The sequence below is a fragment of the Centruroides sculpturatus genome, unplaced genomic scaffold, assembly GCF_000671375.1.
Source record: "Centruroides sculpturatus isolate CEXI.00-Female unplaced genomic scaffold, Cexi_2.0 scaffold46, whole genome shotgun sequence".
Taxonomy (NCBI): domain Eukaryota; kingdom Metazoa; phylum Arthropoda; class Arachnida; order Scorpiones; family Buthidae; genus Centruroides; species Centruroides sculpturatus.
The window spans coordinates 850843-869736 of record NW_019384418.1 but is presented as its reverse complement, the minus strand read 5'-3'; the positions used below and the strand labels follow the sequence as shown (position 1 = coordinate 869736).

General features: G+C 33.5%; 1 protein-coding gene and 1 long non-coding RNA gene across 2 annotated transcripts in view; one reads left to right on the top strand and one right to left on the bottom strand.

The window, feature by feature from the left end:
• LOC111619265 (neprilysin-2-like) overlaps window positions 1-18894 on the top strand; it is a 55678-nt gene that overhangs the window by 13134 nt on the left and 23650 nt on the right. The window contains exons 4-6 of the mRNA XM_023360948.1: window positions 11754-11909; window positions 11987-12070; window positions 12142-12323. Coding sequence (XP_023216716.1) covers window positions 11754-11909; window positions 11987-12070; window positions 12142-12323 — 422 coding nt within the window. The remainder of the gene's footprint in view (window positions 1-11753; window positions 11910-11986; window positions 12071-12141; window positions 12324-18894) is intronic.
• On the bottom strand, window positions 4634-6527 carry LOC111619301. The gene is made up of 3 exons (XR_002755728.1): window positions 6397-6527; window positions 6136-6335; window positions 4634-6062 (listed from the first exon to the last, which is right to left on the bottom strand). It is a non-coding gene; the product is annotated as an uncharacterized LOC111619301 (long non-coding RNA).

Here is an 18894-nt window from a genome sequence, read left to right as displayed (position 1 = left end):
AACGGTTCCCAACCTTTTTCGGGTGGCGACACCCCTTTTATAAAAGCCAAGTGACCCGCGACCCCGATACAATTGATAAAGGTATTTTTAATAAGGTAATTAAAAAACAATGAAATTAGTTTTTTAGTATAATTTTATTTTAAATTATGTTTAATAATTAATTTAATGAGATGGCTGAAATTGCATGTATTATTAACCAGCCTCAAAATTCGCGGGTGAGATTTTGTTAACGCCAACCTCATGTCATTCTCAACATTTAATTTATTCCTCTCAAAACTCTCAACACATGATTCAACCAACTGTGACAGAATAGTGTACCCAGATTACACTTAATTTAATTTTTTAAAAATATATGAAATTATTCAAACTTTAAGACACCATTAAAAATAAATATTGCATTATAGTGAAAATTTTGTTTTAGTCTACTGCATAAGTTGGCGACCCCACAGAAAACCCGTCGCGACCCCCTTCTGGGTCGCGACCCATAGGTTGGGAACCCGTGTATAATTAGAACAATATCGTGTATATGCTATTACTTTCGCTTTTGCTATCATTTCAAATAGGTCATTCAAGTAGATATTAAAGAGTAACGTTGCAAGTATCCTTGGGGATTTTGGTTTTAGGTGAGAAGATTTTTCAATACTCACTGTTTACTTTTATTTGATATCTTCGTTTTAAAAGATACGGATTAACCATTGTAGAGGCACTCCTCTTAAGCAAGTATTAAAAAGTTTTTTTCTCGAGAATCCGGAGGTCCACGCTGTCAAAAGCTTTTGATAATTCTAGAAATTAGGCAATTACTGAACATGATTTGTCTAATTTATTCGTTAACATCCTGTTTGAAATGTAATAATGCGTCTATTGTGGAGAAGTTTTGTCTGTAAGCATATTGATGACAATGAATCACGTTTAGATTGGCAAAGTATTTCCAGAGTTTTTCTCTATTTACTGGCACGGGGGATGATGATAAGCGAGTTTTACTGGGGGCGAGTTTTACTGGCACGGGGATGATGATAAGCGGACGGTAATTTTCTATGTCGCTTTTAGACCCTTTATTTTTGCATATTAATATGATCGTTGGTATATTGGTATATTATCGTTCATCTTTGGTGGAGGGTTGCTTTCATTTATCCAGGTTTCAGTCAGCGCTATTATGCCGAAATTACAGTTATAGTCTTGAATAGTGTTCACCAATTCTGAAAATTTACTGTTTAAGCTTCTGACATTGCATTAAAAACGTACATCCAATTTTCTGTAAAATCTGTTATCTTGTTATGTTGTAGAAGTTCTTCCATCATGGGTATAAGCTGATAATTTGTTGTAAAGATTGTATGCGAATTGAGAATTAATGTCTTTTTTTTATGTATATATTACCTCCACTAGTCCATGTATTTATTATTTCTTTCCTTTTACAACAGTCTAGTTCTATAGAAGAGATTTCTATTATAAGGTGAAAGTGTTCGTTTACTACAACTCAATTGTTTGTAGTGGTGCGCAATTTCTTTTCCTTGATAATATTATTAATTTTTGCTTTGTAGTGGCGATATCTATCATAGAATTATATGATATTTGCTCCAAGTTTATTTTATACTGAGAAATTAGTAGTTCCCATTTTATATTGGCAATTTCTTGGTTGAAATCGAAAATATTTCCCCGAAAAGTACTATTATTATTTTCTAAGGTCGTTATTCCTGTCACTAAATTATCGAAACTTTCCGAAAGCAAAGCAATAGATTTTTGAAATTCGCTATTTGTTTTATTAGTATTTTCCACTTTTTTGTATATTGTCTTCAGTTCTGTAAATATTTTATCGAAATTCTCTTATACAATGAAGTTGAGTGTCATTGAAGTGTAAGAGGTCTGCCGAAGGATTTTGACGTTCTCTAGGTTCAAATTAGAATTGTTAGACTCACCCGAGTTATTTTAATCTGTTATTTCCACCAAGTTCTCTTCCAGAACTACCTTATCTCTTTGACATTTTCCCGTCTTGCAGCTTGAGCAATTCCAGTTTCCCTTAGACGTTTTGTTCAATTTTAAAAAGTTTGTACAAACTACACCGAAGCAATCAAAATTGGAGCTGATGGAGCTGACTAGACACTGGGAGCAAGTTAGAATGTCACTTTTTAATAGTTTGTAGTTGCATTTTTCACACCTACTTAATTTTCGAGTCGACAGTCGCCCAAGCCAAATTGCGCCACCTATATCGTTAGATTTCCAATATAGAAAATAAATAATAAATAATACAATATACAAAAAATAAATAACAAGGTATTAAACGTATTTAAATCAAAACTACTTATTGGCGTAGAAAAGCGAAATGGCAAGTATAGTATTTCGAAACATCTATTTAAGTTTAAAAATAAGCCTTTAATCCACTTTTAAAAATATTTAATAGAAATGTACTTTATTATACAAACGTAGATTATTATTACAGTGAAAGGGTTATCACACACATGAAACAATTAATGCCTTACATATCTCCTAAAATGCATTTCGGCCCGTAGTGTTAAGTCTACAGGTTTATAAACATTCTGATGGTTAATAATTTTATCATTTTTTTAAGTGTGAAGTCATGTAATATATTCTTTAGGATAATCTTGTCTTATATTTAATAGTTATTCACCTAACTTATAATGCCTTTAACACCGGAGACCAAAATGCATTTTAGATTTAAATATAATTAATTCTTCCATGCGTGTGATAACCCTTTCCTTGTGGTAATATTCTACGTTTGTATAATAAAGTATATTTTTACTAGCAGATAATTCCGGCGATGCTTGTGCAAAAAGTAACAATAGCGAAGATTAAGATTATTACATTATTGTCAATCTTACCCATTTTCATAGAATGAAAGATTTAAGTCCTCCTGTTTCCAGAGTAATTAGAAAATTTTTAGATGGATCTAAAAATATGTTCGATTTTCCGCAAAAACGCAAAAATCCACATCTGCGCCTGTAAATCTTGAACGCCGCTTTCTCTTAATACTTTCATTGTTACTTAACACTTCCTTCGTTAATAACCTCTCCCCCGCGGGGAATTTCGAAAATTCCTTTCTTAGTTTATGTTCTCAAGACGTACCCTAACTATGTACCAAATTTCAACCTTCAACTCTTAATTGTTTGGTCTCTGCGCTTTTTATTATTACAGTAGAACCTCGATTATCCGGACTAATTGGGGATGAAGGTAGTCCGGATAAGGAAAAATCCGGATAATCGAAACAAAGACTTTAATTTGTCATTTAATGATAATACAACACGTTTTCTTTTCGATGACATATCGGTAATATTAAAAATAAATACTGTATTTAAATCGTGATCAAATTTTCAAGAAACAAACGTTCGTATTGAATTTGGACTACTACTGACCAACGCTAACAGACTAACTATTGTTTAAAAGGCCCTCTGGTGGCGCAAGAAGACGGATTCTATAAAATATTTATGAATCAAAATTTGACAAAGTATCTATCATTTTATGACGACTATCGTTTTTCGTCGCGTTCGCGGCTTTTAAGTGATGCATAAACCTTCAAAACGATGGCATAGGCGGTGGCCCACGTTGCCCATGCTTTATGCCGCCCTTGGTCATAGAAATGAAGTAATTTGAAAATAAATTATCTATAAATACGTATGTCAAGTTATATTTTTATTACGACGCAAAATATATTTAAGAGTTTACGGCCACTGTGCCGGGTGAGACGTCGTTGAAACAAAAAAAGTTATGCATTCCATCACGTACATAAACAGTATCGTAATTCGCCAAGTGCAAATCAGCAAATTCTTAAAATTTTTGTTTATTTTGAACAATCCGGATAATCGAAAATCCGGATAATAGAGGTCCGGATAATCGAGGTTCTAGTGTATTATCATCAACCCATCTCGATTATATATAGCCTATAGATTAATAAAGTATATTTGTATTAGATATCTATTTAAGTATTGCCTAATCTCTTAAGAGTAACGTCTGCAACAATAAATATTGAAAACTAAAATTATTATAAATAGAAACTAATATAACATATGTAAAACTTTTCTTCATTTTTATCTTGGACTAGCTATTTAACACGTTCGTTTTCGTAATCGGTATTGATCAGAGACCAAGACAATTAACTATTTTTAAAGCTTTATTCAGTAATGTATTTCAGATTAACATTAAATTGTTTTAGTTGCTCTTCGGGCTACAAAAGTTTTAAAAAATGAATACAGTAAGACTCCGCTTAACGCGGGGATACGTTCCTAGACAACAAAGCGCTGAGCGAAACAGCGTTAAACGAAATCATTATAAAATATAGTAAATAGTGATACGGAACACGCGACCAAAATAAACAAATTTTACTTTAATTTTAAGTTAATTTTATATTAATTTGCATAATAATATATGTTGAATAACACAGAAACATATGCACACAGAAATGTAAAGTTCATTTTTTGTGAGGAAGGTCCTGACTTTTCTGAAATTTTTGTTCTTTTGCAATAAAGTCATGTAATTTCAGTTGTCGCTTTTTTCTTTCCTTATTAAGCAAATGTTGGTAGCAGAAAATCGCATCCAAAACGCCTCGTTTCGCTTCTTCACTCCTTTCAAAATCTGGATCATTCGCTAGAATTTGATCAACAATTTCGGTTATCGTTACCAAACTTTTACTAAGGAAATCTACAGAGAAACTTTTGGGTTCTTCGTTTTCAGAATCTCTATTTTCCAGTTCCACGCGAATTCCATGTTCTGCCAGCTCTTGAAGGTCGTCGTTGATAAGGCTCTCATCAGAAACCTGCTGTAACTCCTCAATATCCTACTCGTCTATATCTCCTAGTCCTGCTATATCGATTAGGTTGACAATTTGGTCAACTAGCGATACAACGATAGGCTCTTCTCGTCGAGAATTCTTGGATATCTTCAGCCATAACTTCTTTCACACTTCGTTAGTGCATTTATCGGTTAATTCTTGCCAACGCGAAGTCGATATTTCCTATGGCATCCATGATGTCATATTTTTTCCAGAATTGCACCAAACATAGATTTAAAGAAAGTAAACCTTTTTGCCACCTTTTGCTGATTGGTATTTGTTCACAAATAATCGTATTATATACGAATGAATGAAATGTCGCGATAATTTAAATCGGCTTAAATTTTGAGCTTTTATTTTAAGCCTTCGAACAGACTGCGTTATATCGAATCAGCATTAAGCGAGGCAGCGTCTTACTGTAATTTTATATTCAATTATTACAGTAGCTGTGTTCTTTTCTTTAACCATACACATTATGTACAGTTCTTGCAGCTACAGTCATTAGTTTCATTGGTTGTTTCTCATCTTACTCACGAGATTCATAAATGTGGCGTGAAAGAACGAGCAAGACTTTGCATAATGTGTATGGTTAAAAAAGAATACTGCAATAATTGAACATTTAATTAGGTTAACTTTTTAAAGAATTTAAAGAATAATGTTTTTTAAAAATAAGAGAAAAATTATTTTATTGTGGAAATAGAAAAAAACGGTTTGAATATTAAAAAACTTGTGTGAGTGTATCGAAAAAGTGTTAGTGATATCGATGATAATCGAATGGCTTGTATGAAAGAATGATAACTGGGCGAGAAATATTGTAATTTCCGGAATGCATCTGGGTAAAAATAAAGTTGTTGATTCGCTAATAGTTTTGGAGTTTATGGGTTTGATAATTCCCAGAATATAACGGTGTCTATACCAGGTTCATATTAAATTAAATATTTAAAATATTTAGAATTTTGAAAGATTGTAAATTCGGATCAATATGCATATAGCTTTCGCTTCCTTTTCTGAGACTTCTTCCAACACCACCATTTTTTTCCAAACGAATTTTCCAATAAGCAAGAAAATTCCGGCTATTGCACCCAAGAATGCATGACCATTAATTAATAGATATACCGTCAATTATCGAGCATATAAGTCCAGAAATGTGTTTTGAGATGGTATATTGAGTTGATTTCTGGACCGAGGGGAAGATTGCCAAGATATTTGAAAAGTGCTTGTAATCCTCATTCAGATTTTGTTTTACAGCACATACGATCGTATATAGTTTGCCCAATTGTACGTTCTAGAAAAGTAATTAAATATAATTAACTAAACTGCTTGAAGTAACTTTAGAAATCACAAATCGAATCACTCACCATCGGAGAAGTAATCTTGCATGAATTCATTCATTAAATTACAGTCTCGCTTGCTTAAATCATAGGTTATCAAGCAAGACAGCCAGGAACCATTCTCTTCCGAGCAAAGGTTTTCTGAATATAATTTTCTACTTTCAGCTTGAGGCATCCGAAAACCCCGACTCTGCCTCTTCGAAAAAGTCTTGCGCAAGTGGGTTCAGCTAAATGTGAGAATTTGTCAGAACCTTCCTCTATCCAGAATTATTATAATAATGTACTTACTTCAGACAACGAAAGATCCCAACCCGTATCCAGTTATTAGTATAAAAGCGGCTGCAACAAACATCCCTTTGAATATCATTCTTGCTGAATTTTCTCTAGTTGTTAACATGCAAGAATTAAATTGATTATTGTTAACGATACTTTTACGTAACAATAATGTTCTTTTCGTAATTAGTATCCGTAACGGAAATAACTTAAACGTACTTTAACGTTTTAATTGGTCTTGTTTTTTTCGAGATTGGAATCTCGAGAGATTGATCATTATGGATGATGCGGTGGGGATCCCCCTATTATTATACTAAAGCGCATTTACACACACAAATCATGATTAAATTCTACATTTGGTTATGTTTATCTAGTTTCGGAGGCGAAAAGCATAGTGAATTTTAAAAATGTTGGGAGATAAGCACCCTTACATATTCCCATAGAGAATTTAAGGCTTTGGGGGTCCTTCTCATCAGTGCGGGTTTATACAGTGAACAGGCGAGGCACATGCCTTGGGACCCCGAAATTCGAAGGAATAACTTTTACCGTTGTGCCTGTATATCTTAATTTATAAATAATTTTGTAGATGTTATTAGTTAGCCATGCCGTAAAATTCCGTAGAAGTGTCCAATTTTTTGTGCTAGGGAACCCCCAGGTCTTAATCCACCACTGCTTCTCCCTGCCAATAGTAGTACCCTTTCATAAAAAAATCAGATTGTTTTAAAGGGCCTTATCACTTGCGAAGTAGAGCAAACCGATAAATCCGCCACTGCCTGATCTTCCTAAACAAAAACCTACTTTCGTGAAAATGAAATGTAGCGATAAATTTCGTTTTATGGTTTTATTCCATTACTGCAATGCTACACATGGGCAATCTGCTGAGGGGGTGATACATCCTGAGAAATTTTTTATGGAAAACTGGCCCCTATTTAGTTGTTACTAACGTGAAGAAAACCCGGAAAACTCCACGTGGCTAGTCCATTGGCGAGGCGCGAACCCACATCCAATTATCAGTGTTCTGTGGTTTCATTAGGGTATTAGATTTAGTAGGGGGAATTTTTGGGGATTTGTGTTATGACTATTCACTAAAATATCTTTCTGAATAATGTTCAAATAATGTTTTCTTCCCGAAAAACGTCAAAACTCTCATAAAAATGAAGAAATCCTGAAAATGATGAGGACCAAAGATTGATTCTTACGCTCGTTTTCAGAAGGATCAAAGATTCAAACCACTAATTTTATGTTCTTCACCTTTGACCCTGTTGAAATACACTTTGATAACTTTCATTTTCCCTTATTTTTGGCTCTTCCCTTGTGGGACAGAGGGCCTTTTTCAAGCCCATTTAAGTTCGGCCAGGCCCACTCTTAGATTATTATTTAGCATTTAAATGTTTGTAATTTTTCGATTGCTTGATTTTATTTTATTTTTTCTAAAAAAAATCAAATTATTTATAATAGAACATTATTATATTTAGAAAGTGTTAGTCGGCCGGTATACATTTCTTCACAATTGTCTCTAGTGTAATCCATAAGGACGAGAATTATGGAGAAAGTAAAGGAAAATTCTAAGTAATTTTTCCTATACTCTTATTAAAAAGATATATTTCTAAATAAGTGTTGTGCGTGGGAAAACATACTTTTACTATTAGGTGACACGTGCGTAAACACATGCTCTTCATGGATAACTGGACAAAACACATCAGGAATGTTAAATAAAAGGATTTCCTGTTATACAAAGGAATTTTAAAACACAATACGATAAAAAGATAAGAATTCCGAGAAAATATGTGGGTGTGTACAGTAGATCATAAGTTAACTTTTAACGTACTGTACTGTACTGTATGTGAGGTCAGCCGATTAGGGTGAGGGTTTTTCGACAGCCGAGCGGTTCCTTCTGTCGTGTGGGCGCAGAATGACTTTCTGAGACAGGTTTACCATTTTTAACCCGTTTATTATATAACAAAAGATTCTTACAACGTTCTTCAAATTTTCAACGTAACACAGCTCGGGGAGCAAATTAAAAGTTCCTTCAAGGGTCCGACTTTCTCCGTTTGGTCCTTCGATGTCGTACGTTGAGATCGACGGCCCCGGGGCGTGCGGCACAGCTTCGGCGAAAGTCTCTGGTGAAAGGCAAATCCGTGCAAATCACGACGTCACGGGAGAGCGACAGTAAGTCACAGGAGTTGACGNAAATATTGTTGGTAAATTAGTTTGCTTATTGTATGAATTTTATTTATTTAGAATTTGTTTGTAAAATACCTGCTGAAGAGGGACATACAGGTCCGAAACGCAATTTGTATGTGTCCAGGTAATTGTAAATAAAACAATTTTAATCTGTGTGACTGAGTTGCTGTAATCTTATACACCAGTATAATAAGTCCTATTAATAGAAATACACTGTTATGGTGATTAAAAGAATAACTAGAATTATATATACAATCTTCAAAAATTTGAAATAGTTCAATAAAAAGTTGTTTAACAATAATTTCATATTAATTTTTGACATATTTAGAAATAGTATTTAAAAAAAAAATTGCACAAGATATGATAAATATGATTTCATTAATATTTTAATAATACAAATGAGAATTTTAAGGCAAATATATCATTATCAGAAGAGATTATTTAAAAAGTATTTCCCAAATTGTAACTAAAACTGTCAAATTTTTATGCCACTAAATTAATTAAATTCCATAAATATCAAAGCTGAATATTTTAACATTTGTGACTAAATAGAATTCATTTTAATACAAGCTTTTTATTTGTTCTAAATGTAAAAAGTTCAAAACTTTTTGTTAAATAAATAATTGTATATTAAATATCTGTAGAGAAAGAATTTTATTGAATATTGAATACAGTTCATCTCTCAAAAAAAAAAAGTTTATATCAAATAGAATTAATTTTTATTGTTAAATGAAATAAAATTTATATACCTGTAATTACTGCTGAATGATAATATCCAGCAGAAATATAAATAGCTGCAACTTCAAATTTTAATTCTGTAGGAACTGAATATATGGACTGCTCTGTCAATCCAAGTTGTCCTTCACTATTTCCTCCCCAAACATACACAATACCTTTGTCTAAAATTAAAATATTTTAATTACATAATGTTGAATTTTTACCAATTCAAATTAATGATTGTCCGTCAACGTTCTTGGTTCACTCCGCCTAAACCAGCAATTCTCAACCTGTGGCTGGCGACACCTTTGGAAGTCGAGCGACCCTTTCACAGGGGTCGCCTAAGACCATCGGAAAGCATATTTTTGATGGTCTTAGGAACCGAGACACCGCTCCTTGGATGTCGATCTAGATTTCAACATTTGTTACTAAATGAGTCAACAAAAGTCATCGCAACTCACTGTATGATTCATCGGCAAATATTAGCAACGAAGACGCTGCCACAAGAGTTACAAGAAATAATGAAAAGCGTCATAAGTTCTGTCAATTTTGTAAAGGAGAGAACTTTAAACAGTCTATCGTTTTCGCAACTGTGCAACGAGTTGAATGCGCCGAACAATGCTCTGCTATTTCACACTGAAGTGATATGGTTGTCAAGAGGAAAAGTTTTAAATGTGTTTTTGAGTTTCGTGATAAACACAAAAAATTTTTTAACAAAAGCAAGACCGTAGTTTGAAGCACTTTTCAACGATAAAAGTGAACTGCAGAAAATAGCTTACTTGGTTGACATCTTTGCCATCTTGAATGAGTTAAATTATCACAGCAAGGACCAAATACAACATGTCTCGATTTGTTTGAAAAGACCCGATCATTCCAAATGAAACTTCAGCTTTGGCTAGTGTCGGGATAAAAATCGTCTGCCACACGCTTTTCCCGCCTTTTCATGAACGACCGTTGTCGCCATAGAAACGGCGATCAGATCACTTTCGAAGACTCGACCGCTCATTGGTTAAGAGACATCAGACCATAGGCGGACGTCTTATAGAGCTGGTAAATGCTGATTGGTGGAATCCAATTCTTCTTCAATCCTATAAAAGGATTGAGTGGTGGCGGGAAGTTTAGTTTTCTTCGGACATAGGAAGTGAACTCACGTTAGACCTTCGTTCGCTTTGGACTCTTGATGTGGCCATACGATTGACTTTTCTTCGCCTAAGCCGAATGGGAAGATTATCTCGTCTCGTTGTACTGTAATAACTTTAAAATTAGTTCGTCGCAAGGTGCTTTTTCGACGGACCTGTTGCAGTGGATAATTACCTTGAACTTTGTTAACATCTAACGTTTGTAATTCTTATATGTGAATTTTAATTGTAACTGTACTGTACATACGTTTTATTTTCAATATACATTTAAGTTCTTAAATTCAACTGGACTAAGTGTATTTTGAATTTGACTGCTAGAAAAAAAAAGTTGGATGAAAATAAAATTTACACGTTACCTACCTTATCTCTTTTCTTTGAACAACATGACATTGAACCAGACAAAAGAATTACAATAATAATTTCTGTGAAAGAACATTTACATTACGATTCATAACAGTAGCAAAATTACTGTTATGAAGTAGCAACGAAATTAACTTTATGGTTGGGGGGACACCACAATATGAGGAACTGTATTAAAAAGATGGCAGAATTAGGAAGGTTCAGAAGCACTACCGTAGACCAAATAAATCCACTGCATCAGGGATTTATAAAATATAATTCATAATACGCAATAAAAATTGTATTAACAGCTAGATAGGGTATATATACATCACGCGACTTTCCCATTAAAATTAAAGTGCATGAGTGAGATGCAAGGAAAAATAAAAATATTCCTCCGCATTAGCCACTCTTTTTACAGTCCGAAACAATATCTTATACACTATTTTGTAAATGCGAGGATCCTTAGAACATCAGGAAACACATAGGAAGACAGTATTGTGGAGAAAATTCATTGCAACTCACAGGATTGAGGACACGAATTACTCTTCTTGCATGGAAATATATAATATGACGTTTATCTTGTGCCTAGCAGGAATCACGAAAACAGACGTCCTCACATATGAATAGTTGGTAAATATAATTAATTTGGTTGGCAGTGTTTTAAAATTAAAAAAATTTTTCAAATCTAGTAATTTTATGATTGCGTTTATTGTGCATTTTATACTAATTGTAGTTTCTAATATAAATATAAAAGCTCTTTAATGTTCCAAATTTGTGACATGATGTAAAATGTTTCAACAATTAATTCGAAATTTGGATGCCGTAAATCTATTTATATATATAATATTCGAATATTCCGTTATGAATACAAAAACAACCAAAAATATTTAACTGATAAAATTAATTTGCTGGTTAATGGAATAAAATTAAATAAAATCTAATTTTAATAAATCCGATATATTTTGTTTACATTAATCTAAATAATTTCAGCTGGTTCCATTCTAAAGAATATGGACTTCACCGTCGATCCATGCGACAATTTTTATGAATTTTCATGCGGATCTTATCTGAAATACGAAAATATTTACGACGAAAAAATTCGTAGAATTACAAATTTAGAAAATTATATCCTTTATTTAAAAAAAGGTAAGCGTTACTTTAATTTACATATTAATTTTAATAAGTATAATAATAATTTTCATGCACAACAAATGCAAATTCAGAACAGCTGGAAAAACCGGAAAAGTTTAATGAACCAGAATTCGTCAAAAAACTAAAGAAATATTATCAATCGTGTTTAAATAAACGTATGTATTACATTGATTTTGAATAAGTAATTAAATACAAAAAATTTATAATCCTTTTACTTAAATTACAGCTAACGATATGAAACAGATTATTCATGGAATTTTAAGTGCAGCTAACTTGGATGGTTGGCCACTTTCTGAAAACGATAATTCAAAATTAACAATAGAAGAAGTTATAGCACTAGCACATGCTTACGATACTCCTGGATATTTGTTTGGACTATATAGGGATCAGAACAGCTCTTACATAACTGTAATATTTTAATAATTTATAACAATTTACAAAAAATTTTTAAAATAAATTGTTTATTTATAAACTATCATCATAATTAACTTACAGTAGAGCCTCGATTATCCGACCCAATTGGGGACTGGAGTTGGTCGGATAATTGAAAAGTCGGATAACCGAAAAGTATGAAAAAATCCATTATTAGTGTAGTATATTATTATATCCCATGTAATTAGTATATTAGTATATCGCTATTAATCTACTTCGCGTTTAATTTTCATCGATGTTAAGCCTAACAAAAATTTTTTAAANCCCATGTGTAATTGAAAATTGTAAAAATGGAAAGAAAAATTCTAATTTTTATATAAAATACAAATGTTTGATTTTTAAATTTTTAAAATGTTTGTGTGTACCACTCCCCTTAACCCCACATCTGCAATGGTGAAAAATTCGGAGAACCAGTGGAAGAGATCACTTGGTCAGGGGATAGAGGTGTTAATGTCCCCACCTTGCAGAATAGACATCTGGAGAACAGACGTAATCCATCCGTCCTTAGTATTAATCTCTCCTTCAAGTTAAACTATGGCAGTCTTTATTTGTCTTTACATATGAACATGGCATGCATAGTATTTAAGTTAAAACAAAAACTGATGTTTGTAAAACGGTCTACCCTCCTACCCTATAGTTTGTGAAAATAGCAAAATAAGAAACAAATTTTGTTATGTACTTAATGAAAAAATGTAAGTGTTTTTGATGTTTTTTTGGTTTGTTTCATTTAATGTAATATAACATAGTCATGTTTTGACATTTTTGTTTATTTGAACTAGCACTGAAGAGGGGTTGGAGTATATTATACCAACCCGAAATATATTTGTAGTTCAATGAGTAATAAAAGTTAAATTTGCTAACCAGAAATTGCTGTGAGAAAAGTCTACCAAAGCGTGTGTTTTGGATTACAGAGACGAATTTACATTGGTATTTATTAATGTTGTGCAATTGTTATTTTATGGACGTGTAATGCTATCTTCTTATAGTGGTATTTTATATGGAAAATAATCTCATAATTAATGTTATCTTAATACATTTCTAATTGAACTTTGCTTTAACGACTTTTTTCTAAACGATACTGCCCTACTCGTTTTATTTATTTACTTCTATTTTTTCTCGAAGGTATTGTATGTTTGCTATATAAGTCCTGAGGTTTGTTAGCCTCGAGGTCCAATTTCATTTCGTAAAATAAATTGTATTTTTATTAAATTATTAGGATCTGCCAACTTTCTGAAAGTAGTTTATAATAAGAGAAGTTTTTAAAATATTAAAAATGTAATAGTGAACATTTTGTATAATTTTACTGAACTCGTACTAATTTACTTTATATATCGTATAATGATAAGTGTAATAATTAAGATAAAATTACCTATAGATATGTATATTATTTACTTACCACTGATTACAGTATTATTTATCATAGTACAATAGCTCCTCGTTATATCGCTTTTGTGAATTGGTTCGTTGGTTGGTTTTGGTTTTTTGGCACAAGAGCCATATACGTTAACCTGCACTAGGGCAAATGGTGAAAAATTTCAAACATGACAAATAACTAACATATGACAAAAATAAATAAATAAATTAAAAACAACAACAAATATATACAACAACATAAATAAGCAAAACAATATAGGTAAAACTGTAAAATAAATAAATAATCATCTCTCTGTATACATAATAATGACTTTCAGAAAGTCCAGTAGCCTATATTGTCCGATTTGGCCTTAGGTCCAAAACCTCTGTCAGACTTGCATTTTGAAAATACTGTCTTCGCATCCTTTCAAAGACAGAGGAATTGCACAATATGTGTTGCAACACTGGCACACTGGCTGGTCCTCACCCTTCAGAAGGTATTTGTGAGTCATACGAGTGTGTCCAATTTTCAAATGGGTAAGGATAACCTCAGATCTCCTATCATACTCTTTATTATGTGTCCAATTTTCTATCGTGGGTTTGATCTTGTGTAGTTTATTGTGGACTTGTGCATTTCACACGTTTTACCATCTCTCTGCTAATCGTTTTTTAATGACTACCTTCAAATTACCTCTTTCAATACGCATTGTATGCTATGAAGGACTAGCTGACTTTGCAGCTGAGTCAGCTTCTTCATTTCCGCTTATACCTATATGACCTGGAACCCAACAAAATTTTACAAAGATATTACTCGCAATAAGATGGCAAAACAGTTTATGAATTTTAATCACTATGGAATGAGAAATAGGTTCACACGAAATCAAAGTCTGCAGTGCACTAAAGTCAGTGTAAATCACACAGCGATGATGACCTTTCCTAATTAAATATTTTAAGGCAAGGTAAATAGCCTGTGGCTCTGCAGTAAAGATGGAATAATTCAGTGTAATTTGTACTGCTACGATTTCATCCTGGCAAACAAAGGCTGAGCCAACGTAATCATTCGATTTGGACACATTAGTATAAATAGGAATTAAATTCCTGTCACGATGTTGAATTTCTGCAAAGTGCTGTCTATAGACGTAATCTGGAGTGGATTCCTTAGGAAACTGCTTTAAATTAAAGTCAACATTTATATCACAGGAGTTGACCAAGGTGATGTTTCTTGTGACCAGGTCAATCGTGCTGCTTACATTATCCATTCTTATGTCGAATGTATGGACACTACTACTGCAGGCTGCAAATAATCTTTTCAGCTGAGTATCTGATACTGTGCAATAAACAAAAGGTTTAGTCTGAAATTTCTGTTTTATATAATAAAATAGAGACAACTGTTCTCTCCTGAGAGATAGTGGAGGCTCATAAGCATCCACATACAGGCTTTGAACAGGAAAAGTTCGAAACGCACCAGTTGCCAAACGCAATTCTTGAAGGTGTATTGGATCCAGCATCCGAAGAGTAGATTCACGCGCCGAGCTGTAAACAACGCATCCATAATCCAGCTTAGAGCGGATAAGGGCCCTATAAATCGTGAGCATAAAAAGTTTTTCTGCTCCCAGGATGAGCAGCATAATACCTTTAAAAAGTTCAAAATTTTAAACATTGCTCTTCAAATTGTGCAAGTGTGGTAAAAACATCAGTTTTTGGTCAAATGAAACACCCAAAAAAACCTTATAGACCATTGGGATTTTAACCCCATTTAGGTGAATTTCAGGATCCAGGTGCAGTCCATGCCATTGGCAAAAGTGGATGCACGAGGTCTTCTCTGTGTTAAAAGTAAAACCATTGGTCTTGGACCAATTGTCTATGCGATTTAGGGAGGTTTGCAGTTGTCTCTCAATGAACCTCATGTTACTAGACTGGTAGGAGATCTGAAAGTCATCCACATACAGAGAGTGTTTTACACTAGGAGGGAGACAGTTAGCTATGCTGTTAATTTTAATTAGGAACAGAGTAACACTCAAAATACAAACTTGAGAAACACCTTCTTCTTGTGTGAAAAGCCCACTAGATAAAGTGTTGCCCATCCCGACATGGAATCTTCGATTCTGTAGGAAGTTTTTTATAAAAATTGGCAAATTACCCCACAAACCGAATTCATGCAAATCACGGAGTATTCCATATCGCCAGCAGAGATCTTAGGCCTTATCTATATCAAAGAACACAGACACTAAGTTCTGTCGTCAAACAAATGCTTCGCGTATATGGATGTTTCAAGGTTTACTAAATTGTCCGTGGTACTTCTGTTCCTACGAAATCCACTCTGATGTGTTGAAAACTAGTTAAGTTTCCTCTAGGAAGAACATCAGGCGTCTGTTTACCATTCTCTCGAAGAATTTACACAGGCAACTTGTCAGAGAGATTAGTCTATAATTAGAGGGATTCTTGCGGTTTTTTCCTGGTTTGGGGATGGGAATTACGATAGATAGCCTCCAAGAGTCAGGAAATGTATGTTCTCTCCATATTCTGTTAAACAGATTCAAAAGATTACAAAGGGAATTGCTTGAAAGATTTTTAATCATATTGTAGTCGATTTTATCCGGGCCTACAGCAGTATTCCCCGAGCGAGAGGTCGTTGTATGTAATTCAATTCTGGTAAATGACACATTATGTTCCTCTTTAGATCAGTGGAAGTTTAAATGTTGTTTTTTCACTTTGGGCTTTATAAACCTGAAAATTTCTTGAATACATAATATTGCTGGATGAAGAGGAAAATGTTTCACTCAACGTATCAGTAATACCCTTTATATTGCTGATTATTTTGCCATTATTTTCCAGCATGGACAGAGAGTGAGAAGCATATTTCCCATTAATTTTATGGAATTTATCCCAGACTGTTTTTGAGCTGGTGGAAAATGTTATGCCAGAGACATACTTCCTCCAAGAATTCCTTTGCCTTTTCCTTCTTATTTTTCTGGCATTTGCCTTTGCTTTTTGAAAAGCAACCAAATTGTTAGCAGTGCGGTATCTTCTGAAAATTCCCCATGCTTTCTTTTGTTTTTTAAATGCTGCCTCGCAATTCTGATTCCACCATGGTTTCAGATGCTTTTGATATCTGGTTGATGTTTTCCTCATTGTTTTTTCAGCTACCTGAATAATACTGAAAGTGACAACTTCAACTGCATCATTGATATCATCAGTAGTGACCATTTCCTCAGTAATGTTAGCCAAAGAGGAGAATGTAGGCCAGTTTCAAGTTTCCAGTGTGGTGGACAGGCTGTTCCACAGCTTTCTCTGCCTCGATATTTTTGAAATATCGAGGCAGAAAGTGGACTGTCACTGGAAAGTGGATTAGATCCAACCTCCCATGTAAACACTGAAAACAGATTTGGACTTGCTAATGATAGATCAATGGCAGTGAATGTTCTTGTTGGGGCATGAAAGTACGTCACTTCTTCAGTATTAAATAAATACAGTTGATGATTACCTATAAATCTCTCAATGGCTCTGCCTCAACGGTTGATGTCGGGACTGTCCCACATAGGATTGTGGCCATTGAAATCACTTAATAAAACTAATGGAGTTGGCAGCTGTTCAACCAGGGTTATTTTTTTATTATTTAATAGTTCACAAATCACAATCCTGTATACTGTTTAAACAGTACAGTATATATACAAATGTACATGTATTCATACATTGAATGGGAATCATAATATCCCCTAATGGGGATCAGTCTTTCCCCGCACCGCTTTCACATAACGGGGCTTAGATACAATATTCTTTACAATGACTTATACTTTAAATACAATTATACAAAACACAAAAAAAAAACCCACTGAGCAACTTGCTCAGTAAAATTAATTGCAATTTAACCCGAGCTACTTTGCTCTGTATGATCTTCTTAAAAAGGTAACAAGCTGCCTATACGTCTGTTTGTTTCTGATTAATTGGTACACACCACAGGGCCGCATAACCCTTCTTCCAATACAACCATTTCGAGATAATGTCTTTCAGATGGGTTCAACCAGGGTATCCAATTCATCCTCATTGACTCTGACATCCGGTGGCAAGTATATAGAACAAACTGTGACAGTTACTCCAATAGAAATTCTGACTGCCACAGCTTGCAAATCACTGGTTATTTGTATCAGTGTTTCTGATATAAAATAAGCTTTAATTTTTAATACTGAATTTTATTCGTGTTTATAATGTATTGATTGACATTTACGTATATATCGATATCATGAACATAGGAACCTGATACGTATATGTCGTTGTCGTGATCGATATCGACATTTAGCGTCATTGTTTTTTTAACAATGATATTTAAAGACAAATACTGTCGATATATCAATGAAAACAAAACATCAATTGCGATTTTATTATACAGTACTATATTGTATAATAAATTGTTCATTAAAAGTTCGTGTAATTTATGTTTAATAAAAATTATAAATACAGTAATTGAAAATTTTTAAAATAAATATTGAACATTAATTTTATAAGTTTTTATGTTGTATTATGAGTAAATATTCTGTATAAACACAGTTTATAACACGATAAAATCTTTTTGACGCACAAAAAATTTATGAGGACGTTGGATGTTTCTTTTTTATTATGAGCCCTGGATTGCATGCCACAGAAAAGTTGTCGGAGTGCTCTATTTACCATGTATGACAAGTACTCCCTGTACCAAGCATATTCTACTTTAACAGTCGTAGACTGCAAAGTTTGAATCTTTGTGTACATTTTCTTGTGGCTGACACTCTGGGTAATTCTGTGGGTTCTACTGGTGGAGATATACTTGACACACTGTCACTGTTTCTCTGTGATAATACCTGGTGGAACTATTTTTGTCATGCTACAACAGTTTGTGTTTGAACTTAATACACGTTATTACATTTATTGTAATTGATTGAGTTTACTGAAACTGGAAGGAGCTTATATTTTTCTACTGGACTGTTTTCTGCATCAACTCTACATCAATCCATGCTTTGTGGTGTACTTGTGTATTATATTATGTGTTCTATTCTTGTGCACCATTGTGATGTGACCGTCTAGTGCAGGGGTCGGCAACCTGCGGCTCACGATCCACATGCGGCTCTTTGGATGTGAAGCTGCGGCTCTTTAGTTCCATACGCAAATATTATTTATTTTATCAAAAAAAAAATTTAAAAATCGTTCTGAATCGATTAAC